General features: G+C 33.5%; 1 protein-coding gene across 4 annotated transcripts in view; it reads right to left on the reverse strand.

The window, feature by feature from the left end:
• Positions 1 to 22,703, reverse strand: part of RB1CC1 (RB1 inducible coiled-coil 1) — a 77,342-nt gene that overhangs the window by 45,908 nt on the left and 8,731 nt on the right. For 3 of the 4 annotated variants that reach the window (XM_006923960.3, XM_006923959.3, XM_015598679.2), the window contains exons 2-7: positions 8,159 to 8,273; positions 7,128 to 7,247; positions 5,772 to 5,898; positions 5,407 to 5,577; positions 2,727 to 2,929; positions 1,001 to 1,427 (exon numbers count right to left, since the gene is read on the reverse strand). In XM_006923960.3, coding sequence (XP_006924022.1) covers positions 1,001 to 1,427; positions 2,727 to 2,929; positions 5,407 to 5,577; positions 5,772 to 5,898; positions 7,128 to 7,198 — 999 coding nt within the window. In that variant the 5' untranslated portion in view covers positions 7,199 to 7,247; positions 8,159 to 8,273. Of the gene's footprint in view, positions 1 to 1,000; positions 1,428 to 2,726; positions 2,930 to 5,406; positions 5,578 to 5,771; positions 5,899 to 7,127; positions 7,248 to 8,158; positions 8,274 to 22,703 lie in introns of those variants that run through there. The other variant, XM_015598680.2, reaches the window with a different exon arrangement.

Genomic DNA, 22,703 nt, shown 5'->3' on the forward strand with positions numbered 1-22,703 from the left:
ATGAATATTGAAAGATTTATGAAGAAACCGAGAATTTATTTTTACATTTTCCATTTTACTATCTTATAACTTAAGGCATGTGCAATTTTCCAGACATTCCAGACAATGTGCTGCCTTTCTCTCAATAACCAAAGATCAAGTCTCTTTTCAAATTCAGTACCCTTTGAGAAAAGTTTAACTATTCTGCCAATTACCTTTAGATAATAGCAGCCTTTAAAATATTATTTTGTATTTCTGTATCACTGAAACATGTGCCCCATCAACTTCCTTTCTGGCTTAAAGATTTTCCATAGGCTTATGGATCAGATTTGAAGAGGCATTTATTCCGCAGGTTTAAAAGTTTTTGTAAGTGTATTTGGGGGAGAATTTATTAATCCAACACAGAGGCTCACTAGAATTACAAAATATAACTAAAAACACAATGTTTAAGTTCTGATTTAAAAATATCTCAGGCATATGCAGTATTTAATATTTCTTTTTTTTTTTTTTAAGTCAGAAAAAGGTTATCTCTTGAGTGGGGCAGTGGTGGTTAGAAAGAGGCAGACAGGAATTTTCTGGGAGATGGAAATGTTCAATGTCTTCTTTTATATGGTGGTTACTCCATGAACTAACCACACAAGAAAATGTGTATTTCACTGAATGTAAATCATTCTCTGATTGAATCATGGGATAACTGGATAATTGAGTAATTGGATAATTGATTATTTCGGTAATTTGGTAATTGGATAATTTATTGGATAACTGATACATTTATTGGTGAAATGGTTTGATCGATCTGTCTACTTTAAAAAAACAAGGAATGCACTGGAAAAAAAATTATTCTCAGTGTAAAAAATAAATATTTAACTGTAAAAACAAAAACAAAATTTTATCTTTTACTCTAAGATTCTATTTTTACTATAAGATACTATTCATTCTCCCATTATAGAGAATATTTAGTATAAATAATATAACTGTAAAGAGTTAAAATGACGAAGAGTACCAAATTAACACCACTTACCCTGCTCATGGAATCAAAGCACTTCCTGACCAATGACTCCACATCATTAGGTCTATCCTGAACATTTATCCAGTCTAACAAAGAAACATTAAAAAAAGGCAGATCTCCTTCTTTAGCATCTACTAAAGTTTCATCCTGCTGGACAGTACTATGACAAGATTCTCTAATTTCTTTTCCTCCTTCAGCATCTGTGGTATCTGGGGCTACGTGTTCCACTGACTTGTGAAGTGAGGTTAATAAGGATTTGTTAGTTGTTCTCGGCGTATCAGGAGAGAGCACCAGTTCAGTGGAGGTTTTCATCTCAGACTTTTCTGATCCCTCATGTTCAGGTAGAGAATCCAGTCTTCCCAAACATTCCCTGTAACTATGTCTGGTTAGGCACTCCAACAGTGGGATCTTGGCCATTACTGAAACCGCAGTTCCTAAACTTAAAATGCAAAAGATCTGTCAGTAACAAAACAGGACAGCTCTAATTAGAGATTAACATTTTGAAAGATTAGCATTTTATCATCATATACAGAAATGTTTATAGTAATCTATGAGGTGCTCTTTACAAGAAACCTAGTTAGATAGGGAGAAGAGTTATCAACACATTTAAATTCTATTCTATAGTAAAAGTTGGCAGTTTATCCTAAACAAGTGAACACTTGTTTTTTATCAAACCTTAAGGTATAAGAAATTCAAATTTACAAAAGATTTACCATAGCAGTCCCTAGCAGAAGTATAATTTTTGGTCTTTAAGTCAATCAAGAATTTCTGATATACTGAAAGCACAGAATAAAATTAACAATCCTAATATACATTATTGTAACTCTTACATTTATCACACTCTGAAAATAAACAAACAGGTAGAAGTTGTCAAAAGGCATTCAGGCTCTTACATTAAATTATCATATATAACAGAAATCTCTAAAAAAAGTGACTAGGTTTTTATATAAACTTTTAAAAGGTATTTCTAGTCTTAATCATCTCTTCTTTCTCAAGATTTATCCCATTGTCAACTTGAGGCCAAAATCTTCTAAGGATTCATTCCACAAAACAGAGAAACTTGATTTTATAAATTTCACTTGAATGAATGAAAAAAAGAATGTCCTTCTAATTCAAGGTAATACAAAAATACAAAAACCATATAAATGAACGCAAAAAACGAAAAGCCTACACACACACCACACACACACACACACACACACACACACACACACACACACACGACAAAGGGCTACATTCATGAATCATTACTATATTTTTATATCCATTATAGCCCTTTTTAAAAAGAAGCAAAAGGTAGCAGATGTGCTTATATGTAAAGAACCAGTAAACCATTTAAGTGAGAGCTAGAACACGATGGCTTTTTCCATCTTAGCAAGCCTACATCGTATGACAACATTTAAAAAAGAAAATAAAATTTTCCTCGATTGCTAATATTTGAAAACTTTTCTTTTTCCATTAGATGTGTTATTTTATTATTTTACCTTTACTTTATTGGATAGTTGGAGGCAGTGAAAGAGAAGGCAAAGATTCTTGGAAGAAAACAAGAAAAAGAAATGTGGGAGATCCATAAAATGTGTGTAAAACTGATCATAATTTTAGAGTCTATAAAAATCATAAAAGTCTCAAAAAATAAACCTCAATTATAAGTATATTGCCTATCAGAAATAATATTAATCACTAAAATTGCAAAGACATTTTAAACAAACAATATTATCCATTTTAATGGCACACATACTGAGTAAGTTTTAACTTGATGTCTTCTATGGATTGCAGATAATTTGAATAAATATTTTCAAACTTGAAAAGTAGCTTTTGGTATGAATTTGAACAGTCCTCCAGATTGGCCATGATTGCAGCCCAGCCTTGGTGCTGAAGATGTTCATCATGGACTAGACTTTCACAGAAAGAGCTAAGCTTCTTGGCAACTTCATACATTTCCTATATTGGGGGAAAAAAAAAAAAAAACCACACACACAATAAAAGAAGGTATGTTTCTGTGTACATATTCCCATATATGTACTTACATATACACATAAATGCATTCTAAACACATTTTAAAGAAAGCATTGCTAAGGGAATGTTTTATTTTATCTTATTGTTCCTGCTTGTTGCTGTGATAGTGGAGGAAGAGAAACACCTAATTCTTTACTGCTAGAAGTATACACTGGTAGAGAATCTACAGAGGGCAATTCAGCAATAACTGTCAAAAGTATCTATCATTTGACAAAGTGGTTCCTCTTCTCGGAATTTATCCTATAAGAGATTAAACAAAGAACACGAAAAGATTTTTTTATTTAAATACTATAAAATGAAATAGAAACCTCAACGTCTATCAAAAATTTATATTTATACAATGAAATTTATATAGCATTATGTAAGATGAAATATTTTTGTATATAATATGTGGAAAGATCAATACACAGTATTAAATTTAAAAAGCAGGATGCTGGGTTTATAATGTGAATTTTCTATATTTATACTATTATATGAAAAAAATCTCTTGTAACTGATTCAGCAATAACTGTCAAAAGTATCTATCAGTATTTTTAAAGATTTGCATTTTATCATCATACACAGAAATCTTACCACCTATTATGTTACATATATACACACACACACACACATATAATCTATGAGGTGTCCTTTAAAAGAAACCTAGTTAGATATGGAGAACAGTTATTAACACATTTAAATTCTATTCTACCAGAAGCAGGGTAACCACTATTCTACTTTGAATCTCTTACGAATCGGACTATTCCAGATACCTCATATACTTGGGAATCATACAATATTTGTCCTTTAGTGTTTGACTTATTTCACTTAGCATATTTTCCTCAGGGTTCATCTATGTTGCAGTTGTATCGTAATTTCCTTCCAGTTTAAGGCTAAATGATATTCCATTATATGTATATATCATATTTTGTTTAGAAACATATTATGGAATATTATGTTTTATTAAGTTCTCCTGGAATTATTATCATTTAGCCTGTGTTAGTAGGCAAATACAGATGTGACTTAACTTTTTCACAATTTCTGACTTATTGATTTCACTTTGTTCTGTTTAATGCTTTAACTTTGTCAGATATTAATACTGCTGTTTTTATTTTTTCAACATTCACCTACTAGTTCTATGTCTATCAATTTTTAAATTTTTTTCAATGTAATGTTTTAATATGCCTTTGTTTAGTTTTATTTGTTCTTTTGATTTCTCTCTAATCACTTAAAATTATATATTCTATTTCATCATCCTTTAATTTTTTATCTAACATTACATTTTTCTACTAATGTGAAGTATCTATATTTCTCAACTAAATCAAAACTTTATTACTTTTTAAATAGCATGCAATTGTGTAGCCAAACGTTTTACTAGTTTATTTGTACACCAATATTCTCGCTTTGTTAATAATCCTAAAACAAATCTAAAGGACTCTACTATATAAATTCTACTTTTAAACTTTGTGTTTTTAAAAGTAATTCTGGCTACTCAAAAACATTTCTGGAGTTTTTAATGCTTAGTAAGTATGTTCCAGAGAGATGAGATTATTCTCTTTTTATGTTGTATCCTATGTGAAAAATGGGGTAGTTTCACAAATGTACATATTATAGTAAAACAAAGTACTAGGCTAGTTACTAAAAAAAGCAAATGTTAACAATAATAATTTATAATTTCATTAATTTATTTTTTGTAAAAGGCAAATATTACTGTTTGGTTTATTTTAAAAGAACATTTTTTTCATTTTCTGAAGGTAAAGTGTGTCTTACTACTGATAGCTTAGAGTCAGTATTACAATAAAGTACTAGCAAGTAAAAGGAGAAATCCAATGATTGGCAAACAATCCATGGAGGCTGTAAACAGCAATATGAGAGGTGTGTATTGGAAAGAAACCTGCTTTTCCTCCAGGACCCAATTATGAATATAGGAAAAAGAATCACATTTTTAATAGTTACTTAAGTTCTCTATGCCTATTCTAACATAGGTACTTACTGATTAAAGCAATGATCAAGAGTCGTATACCATCGTTTATGAAAGAAGTTGAACAAATCATATTTAAGACCACTTTCCACTCTAAGATTTTGTCATTGTTTAACACAGAATGAAAAATAATGTATGATTCTGAAATTTAAAAACCAGACATACTGACCACAAAATATTTTTTCCAAAAAAGTATGATTTTTTTCATGTTTTTTTTTGCATGCTTATTCTGTAATTTAGACTACTTTGCTATTTAGATTTTATGCTTTTAGGAGTAATCAATTTGTTAGAATGTTCACTGATGCCTAATAAGTTAATAAACATAAAAATATCAGTAAGTACATGAATAAGACTTCATTTTGTTAAATATGCCAATTTTTAATTTTAAATTATACTAAATATAAAGTTATCATATCTCAAAAAATAATTATTTATATCTTACCACTGCAAGCTGTGTCCTTGAAGCAACAGTGTGAAAAACTGCAGGCATCATAAGAGACTCTTCAACTTTTATTTCCATGTCATTTTCTGTTGAAAAGGTAGTTTTAGGAATAGCAGGTGGAAGTTCACATAAGATCATTTCTTTGTTAAAAAGAAAAATTGGATTTGTGTCCTATAGAAGTAAAAAATGCAAAAAAAAAAAAAAAAAAAAACTGAAGAAAAATAAGTAAAATATTACAAATACTGAACATGCACACTGCCCTCAATATATGAAGCAGATAAACCTTACTTTTGAATAGAGTTCCCAATTCTCTATCTCATGTGAAGTTTGAGCATGTCTGAATGAAAGGGCTCTTGGACACCTACCGTCCCAGCACTGTAGGTACACACTCTTCTATCTGCAGCCATGCATTCTCCTCCATTGACTACCAGCACCTGGTGCTGAATAGCAATCTTATATTTGCTATGAATGGCATGCTTAAGGTCTGTCACGCTTAAATAAAAAGGTAAAAAAAATCAGTTATTTTCATTTCATTGACAAACATTTTTATTATCAAAATAGCACAACATAAAAATATTTAATAGATTAATGAATTTCACTATTAGGTTTTCCACCAAAACTATAAAAATATAAGCTTCTTATCTCTGAAACTGGATTTCATAATTAACTGCCTGACCTTAGGTGAATAAATCACCCACGTGTACATCTAAAAGTGAGTCTATGAAATACAGAACAGTAGACATGTTTATTTTTGTGCTCATCATATAATGTTTCAAAGGAATGTGCTCAAATTAGCATCAAATCTGTTAAAATCCTCGGACGTGTATTAAAATCTCCATATCACATTACAAAAACTATACTGTCTAAACCATCTGAAAATTATTTCCTTATCTTTGAAAATTGTTTCCTTATCTTATCCTTACTATTCCTTTACAGGTAAAATTGTATTTTATAAGAACTAGAACTTCTAAAAAAGAAAATAATTTCACAATGTCACTTTTGAGGTTATTAATTTCAAATTATTTATAATATTTTCAGTGTCAGTCTATTTATTCTCTATTGCTAGTAAGTCTTTGCTATTATGACTACTATAAAAATATAAACAGATTTGGAAACATTTGCTATTTCTATTTCCTTCCTGTTTGGCCTCAAAATATAGATATCTTTCCTCTCCATTTCTCACAAATATAAGAAGTTGGTATTCATTAGTAAATATATGAAATCCCTGCACAGCTGGAGAATTATTAGACATATGAGTCCCTAAGTGGGCTAAAAATATTAAACTGATTTTATTCTCTCATTAGCAAAACATTATTGTCTCTATTCATACAAGAGAATAAAAACAAATCATCAAAAAACACAGGATTGATACATGCTGCTTTACATATCTAGCAATAATTCCCTTAGCAATGTCCTATGAAACTTAGAATAGCAATCAGGTATGAAAACTTGCTTCTATTTGACAGCTTTGGTTTGAAATCAGTATGTTTGTTTGTGGGTAAGTTGTTTATTATAAATAACACAGTCATACCAACAGAAAAAGCACAACTTAATGATTTTAACTGAAGCATTTTTGAAAAAGAAACTGGGATGAAATATTTAAGACTTGCCATATCACTACTCCTATTAACGAAAGAACAGTTTTCTTAAAACCAAATAGTTCATTATAACTTGCTTGCACAAAATGCAAAGCTGATGAGAAAAATTAAAATACAGCTCACGTTTGCACTGTAAGTTCAGTGTCAAATGTTAGGGTAGTTCCAGTGTTAACCAGAAATACATATAACTTCATGATTTCTCTGGATTCTGTGAGCTTATAACTTCACACTCCGATAGGGTTACTAAAAGAAACAGACAAGAAAAGTGGTCAAAGTTACAAACACAACTGCAAATACAAACTCCCTCACATAAGACACAGCACAGTCGTGCTACAAAAATAAAAAAAAAAAAGTTTTTTATGTTTAAGATGGCTAACTGGACAATTCAGTAAATTTGCCATTTAAAAACAAACAGTAATGAGACTAGCAAAAACTATTAACTGTTGTACCATGGAAAAATAACAAAGAAAGAGGTCAGTGGTTAAAAAGTTATGTGTACACTTCATACTGTTTTCATGTACCACTCGAAATTAAGAATCAAACTAAAATCAAAAATAAAAATTTGGTCAAACACCTAACTCCAAAAGTTCTTCCCCCACTTTTTCCTTATAACAATAAAAAAGTCAAAGTTAAATTTAGTAATAGCAAATAAAAGTAGCCACTATTTGTAAGTTAAAGGAAAATGAGGTAGTACTAATTCCTTCCACTCAGCTGCCTCTGAGTTCCATCTCCATTCAGAGCTATAAATCCTCCATATATGAAACTCTGGCCCTAATAGTTTTACTATCTAGTGCACAGTTATAGAAATCAAAATATTTTTAACACAACTCTGCCATTAACTGCTTGTCCAAGTCAAAACCTCATATGTGAAACTTCCTCATCTACAAAATAAAGGGAAAGATTTCTACACCTAGTATTTTATTTTTAACAAATACAGGTAAAAATCTCAAAGATTAATGAAAATAGTAAAGGACAATAACTTTTCAGAAACTAGTAGGTATCTTTCTTTATGTTCTTTCCACCCTAGCTTTAAAGTAAAATTATCAAGAAAGAAGGAAAAAGTAAACAAGGTTTTCAAATTAATGCTTCCCAAATCATTATTTTAAATGCCTTAGATCAAAAACTCTATTATAAAGATAGGAACTGTGACTTACCGTCAGGCACTGTGAAAATAACTACCGCTTTTCTTAAAAAGCAGATTAAAACTGGCTTATGTTTGCTTTGCTTGGTATTGGCAATTGAATGGCATTACTGGTTAAACTCAGTGAACTGAAAAAGAAAAATTTCTAAATTATTATAGAGAAATAATTCAGCATGTGACAGTAACATAAGGTTATTATTCTCTTCCTTTTAAAATTACCTTCTAAAAGAGTAATCTCTACTCAGTCTCTTTCTGACCTGCACATTAACTGAAACCACAAGCATATGACTTCGACCCACACCACACCATTAAAAGACATCAAAAAACTCTCTAAAGAAAACTCCCCCAAACTCTATAGACACTTCTCAGTTCTTAAAATATATAAAAAGTCCCCGGGCTGTGGAGTCAAGACTGCCTGAGTCTGATTCTGGCCCATTACTTGTATATGATCTTGAGCAAGTTACTTAACTGTTTGTTTCTTTTTTCATAAAACAGGAATAAAAATAGTACCTTAGAGAGCCCCTCTAACTCCAGGTATCCATACTCTAGTGAAATCCTCACTCTCCCTGCTCCTGCAGGTATGAGCAGGACCTATGATCTGTTCCTAACCAATGAAATATGCCAAAGATAATGGAATGTTGTTACATGATTGCCATTTAACATTATAACTTCCATTTTGCCAGCTTACTCCCACCCTTGCAAACTTTGATGTAATAAGCTGCCATATGGAGAGGCCCACAGGCAAGAAACTGAAGTTGCTTCTGGCCAACACCCAGCAAGAAGCTGAAGGTCTCAGTCCTGCAAAGAACTGAATTTTGACAACCACCATGCGCTTGGAGCAGATCAGTTCTCCATCAAGCCTCACACAAGACCCCATCCCTGGCTGACAGGTTCATTGCAGTCTTCTGAAAGATCCTGAAGCAGAGGAACCAGCCAAGCCACGCCCAGAAACTGTGAAATACATTTGTGTTGTTTTAAACAGGTAAGATTGTGGTAATTTCTTATTCAGCAAGAGTATTCCATACATAGAGATATTATGATAATTAAGTGAGAAAAAATATTAAGGTATTAGTATGATGCTCGGCAGATAATTATCATTCTCACAGATTAAAAAAATAAATAAACTAAGAATTAGGGACTTAAGTTATAGGTGAATGAGTGAGGATTTGAACCTAACTGACCTTCTCATCACTTTAACCAGTATTAACAGCAAAAAGACAGCGGACATCATGTGGCCTCTTTCCTTCCACCACAACTTGACATCCTCATCCTCCCCACCACTCCAACTTTTTATTCTCAAACACCATACTGCTTAAACTTCCCAAATAAAACAACCTGTTTAAGGTCTCTGAGTCTTCATTAGAGCTGTTTTCTCTGCTTTGAATCTTCCTTCCTCTACCTGCTATTACTCCTTACCCCTGCCCCTAGAGGCCCCTACCACACACACATTCTCTCAAAGACTTAATCCCAATCATGTCATTCATTAGCTGTGCTATATACTCTATGTGTGCCTCTATGCTTGCATATATTGTGATGTTTCTGTTCATATTTCTCACCTATAATGAATAGCAAGCTTCTTTAAAGCAAAGACCATGCATTCCTGGGAACTAGTTCTAAAACATATTCTAAATAAAATGAATGAATAATCCTATACTAGTAAAGTATGGTTTATTCTATACTCTTGTGAAGACGGCTAAGAAGTCACATGCTTGACATCTACCACAGGATTTCTTCAAGTAGTTCTCAAAGAAAAATTCCCAGATTTTCCAACATCATTATCTCCATGATAACAAGCAAGGCCCCATTTCATTCACCACCGACACATGTGGCCCACTACTACCATGTATGGGTAATTCTGACACTCTACAAATGCAGTACCAATGCCTCGGCTCAACTAAACAGAAATTAAAGCTCTATCTAACTAACATATAATAAGATATTCCTGTTATACCACCACAGATTAGCAACAAATCTTTTAATGAATAAGGGAAAGTGACTAGAAAGCCAAAAGATTTAAGTGACAAATACTGCTGGTTATCACAGCCTCTAAGTAACAGCTGGGTCCCAGGTGAGTAACATTAAATATAAGCAAGGTTCTCTGCCAACCCCTGTAGAGCCTGTGGTGTGAGAGAGAAAACATTTGTTAAAAGTAACTAAAAGTTTGATGATTTTATACCAGAACAGTCCAGTGTATTCTTACTTATAATTACTTATCCTTCACTTAATATTTTTACATTGTTACGAATGCTTCATAAACATCAATACTGTTGGCCAAAAAGCATTCCAACTTGTGAATTCACCATAATTTATTTACTTACTATCTCCCAGGGTTTGGTTTTTTAATCTTACAGATACACATTTTTTTTCTTATACTTAGGATTATTTCCATAAAGTAGATTTCTTAGAAGTAAAACTGCTGAGTCAAAGCATTCAAGTAGTTTAAGGCTATTTTTAAATGCTTGCTAATATTATTTATTGTATATTTGAACAGTTTTTTATTATTACTGAGTTTGAACTTTATTCATTCATAGATTGCCTAATATGTACAATGCACTATGTTAGACATGGAATATAATAGTAAACAAGATCGACATAGTCTCAAGACTACTACAAACCTCAATTACCAGAAAAAAATGAAATCCCTATCTTACAGGGTTAGCTTAAAAATTAAACAAGACAACACCTAAGACAAGTACTCAATAAACATACTCAACTAATATAGATTTTGTACATTCAAGAGTCAGGCGTTGAAGATATAAAAATGATGGGGAAAAAGTTGTAGTAACTGCAGCCAGGAAAAGTAGCCAGAATTAAGATAAATATATTTTCTAAAAAGTGTGCAGTGACAGAAGAATATGAAAGGCACTTACGTTGACAAGTGAAGAGCAGCAAGAAGGTGCAGCCCTAGATAAGTCATGCAGATCTAACAAAAGTTGGCAACAGAGAAAGCTAAGGTGATAGCAGGGAATCACAAGACTGTGTTCAATAAAGATGTGATGAATAGATAAATGTCACTAAATGCCAAATCCAAAAGTATAGACTTTATCTTATAGGATAAAAGAAGCCATCTTGTTTTCTGAAGGATTAGGTAGCTAAAAGAAAGGTAAGTAAAATGGAAGGAATATTGGTGGCAAAGATGATTCATCGATCCATCCATCCACCCATCCATCCATCTGCCCATCCAAATTTAACATTTATTGAGCTTATGAGCTAGGACTGGGTATTCTGTGAACAAAACAGACATGACCTTTGCCCTGATGAGGTTCAATCTTAAAAGAGAAAAAGGCATTCAACAAAAAGAAAGCAGACATGATATAAATTGTGATAAATGCAATGAAAGAGAAGAGTGAGCAGGAAGTAGGACCTACTTTAGATTTGGGTGATCAAAACAGGTCTCTATGTGGGTTACATTTAAATTGGGTCATAAGGATGAGAAAAGGCCTGTCCTGTAAGGGCCAAATAAAGTAGTACAAGAAGACACAAAATTTTTGTGAGACTAAACATAAAATATTCATAATAATCATCACTACATTATTCTGTTTCTTTTGTTTCCTTTTAAATAGTTAATCTTTTTTGTTTTGATATAATTTCACACTTAGAGAAGTTATAGTAGTACAACTCTCTTGTACCTTTTATCCAAATTCACCAGCTATGTACGTTGTGCCCCATTTGCTTTATCATTTTAGTTTATAAACCATGCATACTTCTCACTTACACTCATGCTCTCTCCCTCTCTACCCAATATATACATAGAGAGGGAGAAGGGGAGAACTATTTGAGAGTACTTTGCAGACACGATGTCTCTTTATCCATAAATATTTTAGAATGTATGTTTGCTAACAGCAAGGCTTTTCTCATATATGACCAAAGTATATTTATCAAATCAATAAATTTAATATCGATGCAACATTATCTAATCCAAAATCCATATGCAAATTATTGCCAATAAAATCCTTCATAGACCCCTCCCCCTGTTCCCAGGATCCAATTCAGGAACATTTAGCTGTAAAATCTATCTAATCTCCTTCATTCTGGAACAGTTCAATCATTTTTCTTTTTCCTTTCATGATCTGGGGTAATAATGCTCTCAATCCATTACAAGCTATAGAAATTACTAAGAGTAAAGATGACCTCAGTGCCATTCCCGTTCCATAACACTTAAGAGTAAAATGCAGGAAAATCTGACAAGCTGTAACAGCTACTATGTGCCTTTAAACAAACACCAATCACTTCATCTGATATTCACTGTAAGGAATAGTTCAACCTAAGAAACCACAATTGCTAAAAATGTTGACAAAAAAGTTGATCAAGACAAAACTTATGAGAATTAGTTTGTATACTTCATGAACAGTGTAAACAATTCCAAGGACAGTGTTGATTGCAGTGGCTCTAGGAATTAGGTTAGTTTTGAGTCCACTATCTAAGCACACTAGATAGTACTACTTGTTCCTTAGCTCATGTCTCACAGCTCCTAGGCAACGTTAATGACAGGATCAGATCCTTGACCTATCCTCATATGACATCCCATGTTTTCAGCAATTATCTTTTGTTTATAGCCATCAAACTGGCAGTTTTAACCAGAAGCCCCCTTCTCAATCTTCACTCTCTACATACTCATTTAATGTCACGTACCACCAAGGGACTATTCTAGAATAGCATAGAGAAAAATCTAACTCATAAGATCATTTATTATTTCCCCATGGGTCTACTAGCAATGGAGGTCTATGAGTTAATGCCAGGCTTAAGATTTCTATGGCCACAAACTGCTTTTATTTACTCCACAAGTCTGAAGCACATGGCACACAAAATAATCATTGCTAACACTTATCCAGTGATTCATTACATGCCAGTCATTAAGTTCAATAGTTTCGTAGGTATTACTTCACTTATTTTTCACGACACGTAAGATTATTACCGTTTCCTTTTGCAAATGAGAAAGATTCAGAGGTTACTCAAATTGCCTAAAGGCAGAACCTTAGTAAATAAAAAATTCAGGGTTTTGAAATCAGGTCAGTTTATAATATTCATTCAATAAAAATATCATCTGACAATCTAGTATAACCTAGGCAGTTTCTTAGCTTTAGAAATAAAACAGAAAACAATCTGTTAAAAACTGCTTTCTCTCATGAAGCTTAAATTCTAGTAGGCGATGTGAAAGTTTTATATCTATACACAAATCCCATATCTTCTTTCGGAAAGAATAGCTACAAAAAATATTTTTAAGTAAAAACAATTTCAAAATATATGCTTGCACTTCTCTTGTTCTTTAAAGATATGTATATTGTTGGCTTAACAACAGCTATCACTGACTGCAAACATGAATTAAAGACTGTATCAGCTACACATTATCCTCATAATTCCTACTGTGAGAAAAGTTAGTATTATCCCCATAAATCAGATGACAACACCATGGCACAAAAAAAGATCAATTATTGTGCAAAGTCATGTACCAAGAGGATGGTACAACCAGATTTAAAGCCCATTGTTCAAACTAGCAGGAAAAAAAACTTGAATGTACTACTAAAACATATGCAATAAGCACATTCTATGACTTGACATTTTACTGTTTCTTTAGAAATTCTAAGGTTTTTTCCCCCACAAATTGTACTGCTTTCAACAACCATTTTTAAGTCTTCATTTTTCTAAATACAATACGAAAAACTTCCAAGATTAACAATGGGGGATAGGGTGGCAGAACACTTTGAAATGTAACATGGTAAGGTTTTCTTTCATTTTTTTTTCTTAACTAGGTCTAAGGCATTTTTAAATAAAGCTGGATATATGTAAGGAACAGTGTGAAGTGAACTGACTAGCTAAATACCAACAGTAGGCCCTTATTTTTTCTATAAATAGCCTACAAGAATCTAGATGAACAGACACGCAGGCTTCCTCAACATTACTACTAACTGACCAGGGACTTAAGGCTACCTCCCACGTATCTCCCCTAACACTTAAAGTGGCTGGTTCCTACTCATCTTTCAGACAGACGCGCACGCGCGCGCGCACGCACGCACGCACGCACACACACACACACACACACAATTTTTTTAAGTGTATGATTTCATCTTATTTTTGTCCCTCCACCATTCTTTTATTCTCATTGCCCCATCTCCTTCCCTCTGGCAATCATTAGTTTGTTCAATAACTATATGACTATTTTGTTTATTCACTTTTTTTAGACAACATAAGAGAGATTACCTGGCATTTACCTTTCTCTGTCGGACTAATGTAGAACATCTAGGTCGTTTCCACATCTTGGCTATCACTATTAATGCTGCAACTCTGATTCATTGACTGGTTCCGACTTTTTTTGGTGGAGTCTTTAGAGTTTTCTGTATACATTATCATGTCATCCACAAAAGTGACAATTTTACTTCCTCCTGATTTGGATTACTTTTATTTATTTTTCTTCTCTGACTGTTCTATCACTTCTAATACTATGTTGAATAGAAGTGATAGTGGGCATCCTTATTTTGTTCCTGATCTTACAGAAAAAGCTTTCAGCTTTCCACCGATGAGTATATTAACACCAGGTCTGTCAAATATAGTCTTTATTATGTTGAGATATGTTCCTTTTATACCCACTCTGTTGAGTAGTTTTATCATAAAAGGATGCTGAATTTTGTCAAGTGCTTTTTTCTGCATCCATTGAGATGATCATATTATATGGTTACTTATCCTCTGAATCAGTCTCATTCTGGATTTGTACTTATTAGTAGTTTTTTGATTATTGCTTCAATTTCATTGCTGGCAACTGGTCTTAATATTTTCTATTTCTTCCTGGTTCAGTTTTGGAAGATTACATACCTCCAGAAATTTATCCATTTCTTCCAGATTGTTGAATTTGTTGGTATATAATTGTTCATAGTATTCTTCAGTGATTCTTTGTATTTCTGTGGTATTGGTTATAACTTCTCTTTCATTTATGAATTTATATGGGCTCTTTTTTTCTCGATGAGTTTGGCTAATGGTTTGTCCAATTTATTTACCTTTTCAAAGAACAAGTTCTTAGTTTTATAGATCTTTTCTATGGCTTTTAATTTCTATTTCATTTATATTCACTCTGTTCTTAACTATTTCTTTCCTTCTGTTTACTTCCAATTTCTTTTTTTTTTTTCTAGTTAGTTTAGGTGTAGAGTTAGATTGTTTACTTGAAATTTTTCGGTTTTTTTTTTTTGAGATATATCTGCATAGCTATGAAATTCTCTCAGAACTGTTTTTGCTTCATCCCATACATTCTGAAAAGCTGTGTTTTCATTTTGATTTGTCTCAAGGTAGTTTTTGATTTCATTTGATTTTCTCTTATCCACTGGTTGTTTAACAACATGTTGTTTAGTTTCTACTTATGTGTTTTCTCCAGTTTTCTTCTAAAGGTTGATTTCTAGTTTCATGTCATAGTGGTCAGAAAATGTTCAAGATTTGAACATTCTTAAATTTGTCAATGCTTATTTTATGGCCTAATATATGATCTATCTTAGATAATGTTCCAAGTGCACTTGAAGAAAAATGGGTATTCTGTAGTTATTAGATGAAATGTTTGAAAATTTTCTCTTAAACTGATCTGGTCTGATGTGTCATTTAATGCCACTATTTCCTAATTAATTTTGTCTGGTTGACTAGCCACTGATGTGAGTGGGGTATTAAAATCCCCTACTATTACTGTATTACTGTGGATTTCTCTATTAATAATTGCTTTATATATTTAGGTACTCTTTATGTTGTGTGTGTAGGTATTTATCATTGTCATATCCTTTTCTAGAATTGACCTTTGTAATTACTTAATGTCTTCATCTTTTCTTACATTTTTTTTTTGTTGTTGTTTTAACGTCTATTTTCTCTGACATGGGTATTGCTACCCCAGCTTTCTTTTCATTTCTATTTGCATGGATTATCTTTTTCTATAATTTTACTTTCAGTCTGTATGTCTTTTGATTTAAAGAGTCTCTCCTGTAAGCAGCATACAAATGGGTCAGGTTTTTTAATCTATTCATCTACCCTGTGTCTTTTTATGAAAGCATTTAATCCATTTACATTTAAAGAACTACTGATAAGTATGTTCTTATTGCCATTTTGTTAATTTGTGTTTTCGTTGTTTTTATAGTTCTCTGTTCCTTTCTTCTCTTGATCTCTTTTGTAGTGATTTGCTGGTTTTTAGTGTTTTGTTTGGGTTCCTTTCTCTTTATTCTTTACATCTTTTGCAGATTTTAGTTTATGCATATCATTCTATATCTAGGTAGTCTATTTAAACTGCTAAGACATTTAAGTTCGAATATATTCTATAAGGTCTGCGATTTTACTCCTCCTTCCATACTTTATGTGTACTGTCATGTTTTAGACATTCTTGTACTATGTATTTCCTAACTACTTATAGTTTGAGCTGAGTTTAATTCTTTTTTCTTTTCATCTTCGTAGCAGCTTCTTAAATGTCTGTATTAAATATTAGGTTTTACCTTTCTCGTATTTTTTTTTTTTTTAATTTCTGGTTTTGGCCCTCCAATTCCTGCTTAAAGAAGATCCTTTGACATTTCTTTGTAAAGCTAGTTTAATGGTGATGAATTCCTTTAGGTTTTGCTTGTCTGGGAAACTCTTATCTTTCCTTCAACTCTGAGTAAATTATTTTAGATTGTAAGTTCCTTTCTTTCTGCACTTTAAAAGTGTCCTGTTATGCCCTCTGGCTTGTAAAGTTGCTGCTGAGAAATCAGCTGATAGCCTTATGGGGTTTCTTTTCCATCTAATTCACTGTTTCCCTCTTGCTTCCTTCAAAATTGTCTTTTTTATCTTCAACTTTTACCATTTTAAATATAATAAGTCTTGGTGTGAGTTTCTTTGGGTTTCTCTTATTTGGAACTCTCTGTGCTTCCATGACTTCGATGTGTGTTTCCTGTCCCAAGTTAGGAAAGTTTTCTGTCATTATTTCTTTAAATAAAGTTTCTGTTCCTTTACCTCTTTCTTCTCTCTGTGGGATCCCTATAATGCAAATGTTTGAGCACTTTATGTTATCCCAGAGGTCCCTTAAGCTATCTTTTTTTTTTTTAATTGTTTTTCTTTTTTGCTATTCTCACTGGTTGATTTCCACCATTCTGTCTTCCAAGTCGCTGATCTGTTCTCCCATATTAGCTAATCTGTTGTTGATTCCCTCTAAGATGTTTCTCATTTCAATTATTGTATTTTTTTAAAGTCTGCCTGGTTCTTTATTATACTTTCTAACTCTTTTTTTAAAGTTCTCCCTAAGTTCCTCCATTCCATTCTCAAGTTTGGTGAGTATCTGTACGACTGTTTCTTTTCATTCTTTAACAGGCAAATTACTTATTCTTGTTTTTCTTAAGTTATTTTCTTTTCCTGAAGACTTTTCTTATTTCTTCATCTGAGAGATAAGAGCATTTTCTGCCTTTTCATTTTGTTTGGCTTTCTATGTTTGTTTATATGAATCACACAAAATAGCTCTCTCTCTCAGTCTTCAAAAAGTAGCCTTATGTAGAAGTGGCCTTTGTGTAGGCTGTGTATGCTGGGTGGTTGCAGCAGGCCAACAGGAGCTGGGCAGGCATCTAAGACATCTAGGGCACTGGCCTACCAAGCTGGAGTGGCTCCAGGTGGAAGCAGGGGGGAGCAGGTGTGTGTAGTAATGCCCTATTGATCCTGCCTGCTCCCTTTGTTTAGGGCCAAAATGGACTTGGGAAATACATCCTGGAACAAACTGAAGCAACCATGCAGGTAAGCCAAAGCACCTGGATAGAGCCCCCCACATACGAACGTGGAGGGGGACATAAACAAGGGCACTCACCAGCACCTCTGACCCTGGAGAATTCTTGTAGTCCCCCAACGGCTCCAGCGACTACCCAGCCTTCTCTTTACAGTCTACTGTCTCTCTGGTTTGTTGTACAAAAACTGGTCTCATGTTGAAAGACCTCTGTGTAGGCTTTATGGGTTGGGTAGTTTTGAGAAGCCAGCTGGAGCCAGACAGGGACTTAGGACACCTGGGGCACTGGCTCAAAAAGAACATCTATGTGAAAGTGGAGGGGGATGTAAAAAATGGCGCTCACAGGCTCCTACAACCCATAAAGTTCCTGTAGCTCCTGGAGGGCTCCCTTGACTTCCCAGCCTTCTCTATTAGGTCTCTTTCTCTTGTTTGTTGTTCAGAAGCTGTTCATTCAACCTTCAGTTGTCTCGCAGGAATAACTGTTCCCTACATACATCAGCAGTCCCCAACCTTTTTGGCACCAGAGACTGGTGCTCCTATGAGAATATAATGCTTGATGATCTGAAGTGGAGCTGAAGCGGTGATGCTAGGGCTGGGGAGCGGCTGCAAATGCTGATGAAGCTTTGCTCGCTCACCTGCCATCCCCTCCTGTTGTGCGACCCAGTTACTAACAGGCTAAGGACCAGTATCAGTCCGTGGCACAGGGGTTGGTACCTGCTTTACAGAGAATGTTTGCCAGCTTCTCAGTGAAAGCTGCACATGCTTCAGTTACCACCACCAGACATCTAATAGTCAAGAGCTGAAGCCCCACAGAGAACATGTGCTGTCTGCAACAGGAACACCACATGGAAAGAACAGCAATAACAGCAGACAGGAAGCCTTCCAGGAGACAGGTTCAATTTCCCAGATTTCTTTCTAACAGACTCTGGATGGATCACAGAAATTACTCATTCTCTGACTTACAGGGAAGGAAAAAGAGTAGGAATCCAAAATGGATGAATCTTTTGATTATCTGTCTCATTATTTAATTTTAAAATTGAAAGATGTGACTTTGCTTTCTTCTCTAAACCAGTAGGTGGGACAGTGCTACAACAAGTGATTAAGGAGGGTTAACAGCCTTAAAAAAAAATGAGTTCCTATGAATTAGTTAAAAAAAAAAAAAAAAAAATCACTAAGACCCGCAATAGGCAAAATGCATGAGGAAGAAGAAATTTAAACGATTAACAAATGTGAAACCCTTCAGTAATCAAATACAAATCTAAAAAAGATTATTTTTTACCTATCAAACAAGCAAGATTTTCAATCTAAAAGATTTCAATCTAAGAGATAAAATACGTAATGTAAAAAATTATTTTAGAGATGTCAGTATGAACAAGGAATTTATCTTTCCATAAAATACATATTCCATAGCCCATATTTTTCCAGCGGGGCTACAGAATATGTATTTTATGGAAAAAGCAATAAGTGCCCATAGAACTCTGTGAAGTAAAGAATTAACCTTATCCAAAGAGAGATCTGGCCTTTATCCTTGGCGATAAAGTGAGAGGAACTTTAGGCACCTGGAATGCCCTGCCTGACAGGTGTATCTTTATTTATCTGAGGGCTTTACGACAGTCTAACAATGTGAATTATGGTGGGGGCTCTGGGACAAGACATGGTATCACTTCCGAAATCCAGAGATAAATGGAGACTAAAGACATTAGTCAGATATCCAGGAAGGGCTAGAGGCTAAAGGTCAGCTCTAAGGACATTAGGTAATGGAACTCCAATAAAATCTCTGGACACCAAAGACTCAGGTAAGCGTCCCTAGTTAGCAATACTCAGTGTACTGTCACATATCCTGGCAAATAGATTAATACTACCTGTGGTTCAATGGAAGAAAATTATCAGAAGTTATGCATCTGGAAACTTTCCAGACTCTATGTGGACCTTCCTCCCCTTTGACTGCTTTTAATTTTAATTTGTATCCTTTTGCTGTAATAAAATTGTAATTGTCATGTATAGCACTTTCCTAATTTCTGTGAGATGTCCTAGTAAATTCTTGAACCTGAAGGTGGTGTTGGGGACATCGAAGCTTGTAGTCAGTTGATCTGAAGTGATGGTAGCCCTGGGCACCACCAAACTGGTGGCTGGTATCCAAAGGACAGTGGTCTTGTGGGTACTGCTCTAACTCTAGACTTGATTAAAATCATTGCACACTCACATTGTGGTTTCTAAAAGAATCCTTTGGACAAGTGGCTGACTCTGAAAGTCTAAAGTAGAAAAGGTCCCAATCACATAAGGCTAGAACATCTTAATGTGCTGCAAAGCGAAAAAGATGTCAAAGACTAATGAGACCATGTCAAAAGGGCAAAGAAATTAATTGTGGGGGCTTCCACTGACTAACATGGGAGAGTCTGACTATCAAAAGAATGATTACAAATAGTTAAATGGTATAAAATCCATAAAAATTTATATATTCATTATGACATCAAAAAAAAGGGAAGAGAAACCCAGCAAGGGCAGCAACCTATTATAAAAACTGAAAATAAAAAAGTTAAGCACTTATCCTCTCTTTGCTATATGAACAATACTTCAGGATAACCAATATTTGATGAAAGAATGTCCTCTTTTATAGAAAAAATCCAGCTAATACTACAGACCAAATATAGATGATGACCATTTTGTAATGAAATAATGTATCTAGACAATAGATGTTGAAATAATCAGAAGAAATCTGACAGATGAATTAGACTGACAAACACATTAATGATTTGTCACTCTGCTCTCGACACAAATGGAAGTATAAAGCCCATCTAAAGAGGGTTCTTGACCCCCATCCTGCAAAAAAAAAACCTGAACTTATTTTTAATCAAGCCTCTACATCTACCTACACTTACCGATTTATAAGTACTATGGGCTATAGAGAAAAAACATAAACAATATTCTAAGAAAACAATCAGCTAAAATGCAAAAATGAGCATTCTACAAAACAATGACCTAGTTTAATAAATGGCTTCAGAAAGAACAGGGAGGAAGAATTCTATTAAAGGAGATGTAAGAAAAATAATAACCAGATGTAATGTATGACTTGTTTGACTCCTGACTCAAACAAAATACTGTAAAAGAGACATTTTTGAAATAAATGTGGAAATCTAAATATGGACTAGGTATTAGATTCTACTGAAGAATTACTATTCTCTTTTTTGGACAATAATGACATTTAGTTATGAAATAATGAATTCTAAAAATGAATGTGCAAAATGATATTTGAGATTTTTTAAAACAGTCTTACAAATACAAATGGAGGGAAGAAAGAAGGGGTTAGTTGGACAGATAAGATCAGCAAAATACTGGTATTGCCCATGGGATAGATCGAGTTTACTACTACTTTTGTATGTTTTCAAGTTTCCATAATCAGATATTACAAAAATTATCACAATAATTTTAATCATCATATTCAATATGGTTATAATATAGGCTGGAATCTACTCTACTTTCTGGAAAGCAACTGCTGTTCATGGTGTAGGTTTTATAAAAGCGTAAGTTTTATAAACACACACTGACTGTCTTAAAGACACAATAAGAAAAGAATATTAATTTTTGTGTAAGCAAAAAACCCAGGTCAGATTCTAACCAAAAGTATGGTATATAAAATTAATTAAATGCTCTAACTGGCTGTCAAGGATCTTCCCTAAGCACTAAGGCCCACACTTCAAATTTCAACTAATCGAATAATTGTAATTAGAACATAAATAAATGGCCCGCTATACTTTTTTCCCATGTGCCAAATGCCCTACATTCCTCCAAACTGTACTGTAAATGGTTAGAAAAACTTGGTCATGTCTTATACCTCTCTCCACCACAGTACGTAACACCAAACCACTACAGTACCTAACGCACTACCTAAACATTGGACGATCAATAGATGAAGCCAAGGCCATGATAAAAACTAGAACAAGAACCAAAACTGAAATCGGGGGGGCGGGGGGGGAGGGAGAATCAAAGAGAATTCACAGGAATGCTGTCTCTATTTACAAGATGTATGGTTTATTTACATATTCTTATATGCCTGCTATCAAAATATGACTTAACAATGCTGAATTCCCTTTTTCATATGGAATTGTTAAAACATTAAACAAAAAAGGACTTTAGTAACCAAGCACATATTTGGTCATCCTGAAATTTAAAAATCCTTACACAGAAGTAAAAGAAACCTAAATTTTATCCCTACCTTAACATCTTTATTTCTGTGACCCTGAGAGCCAGTTACTTAATTTCTCTGAATCTGTTTCTTCATCTGAAAATTCAAAGGGGTACACTGGCTGATTCCTTCAAGCTTCTATAAAATGCTACATAGTCACATTACACATTAAACCCAGTTTTAACTTATTTCACGTGCTAGTCACCAATGATTAAAAGAAAGAAAAAGCACGTGCTATCTGCCTTCAAGGAGCTTAATCACATAAATGAACATTACAATATAATATTACATGCTACAGAGAGGTGTGCAAAAGTTATACTGAAAAGGAATGGGCAAGACTTGAAGAACGATGTCTTCACATAAAGGAGGTAGCATTCAAAAAAAAAAAAGAATACGTAAAAGCGAGTTCAGCTAGAAAATCCATTATTTACCCTCCTTGATCACATTTATTAAAACTTAAGGGGATAAGCTTAGCAAATCACTTATTTGCATTAAGAAATGAATCATTTAAAAGAGCTAATCCTTTTCTTAACTTATAAAAGCTGGGATTGCTCATTATGTACATTTTCCCTTAACTTATATAAAATCTATTAAATTTTGTAAGTGAGTTGAATTTAAAGGATCTAGAATTAAAGTTATTACATTCGATTGTAAAGTAACAGCATAGAAGTCAATTGC

The sequence above is a fragment of the Pteropus alecto genome, unplaced genomic scaffold (assembly GCF_000325575.1).
Source record: "Pteropus alecto unplaced genomic scaffold, ASM32557v1 scaffold87, whole genome shotgun sequence".
Lineage (NCBI taxonomy): Eukaryota > Metazoa > Chordata > Mammalia > Chiroptera > Pteropodidae > Pteropus > Pteropus alecto.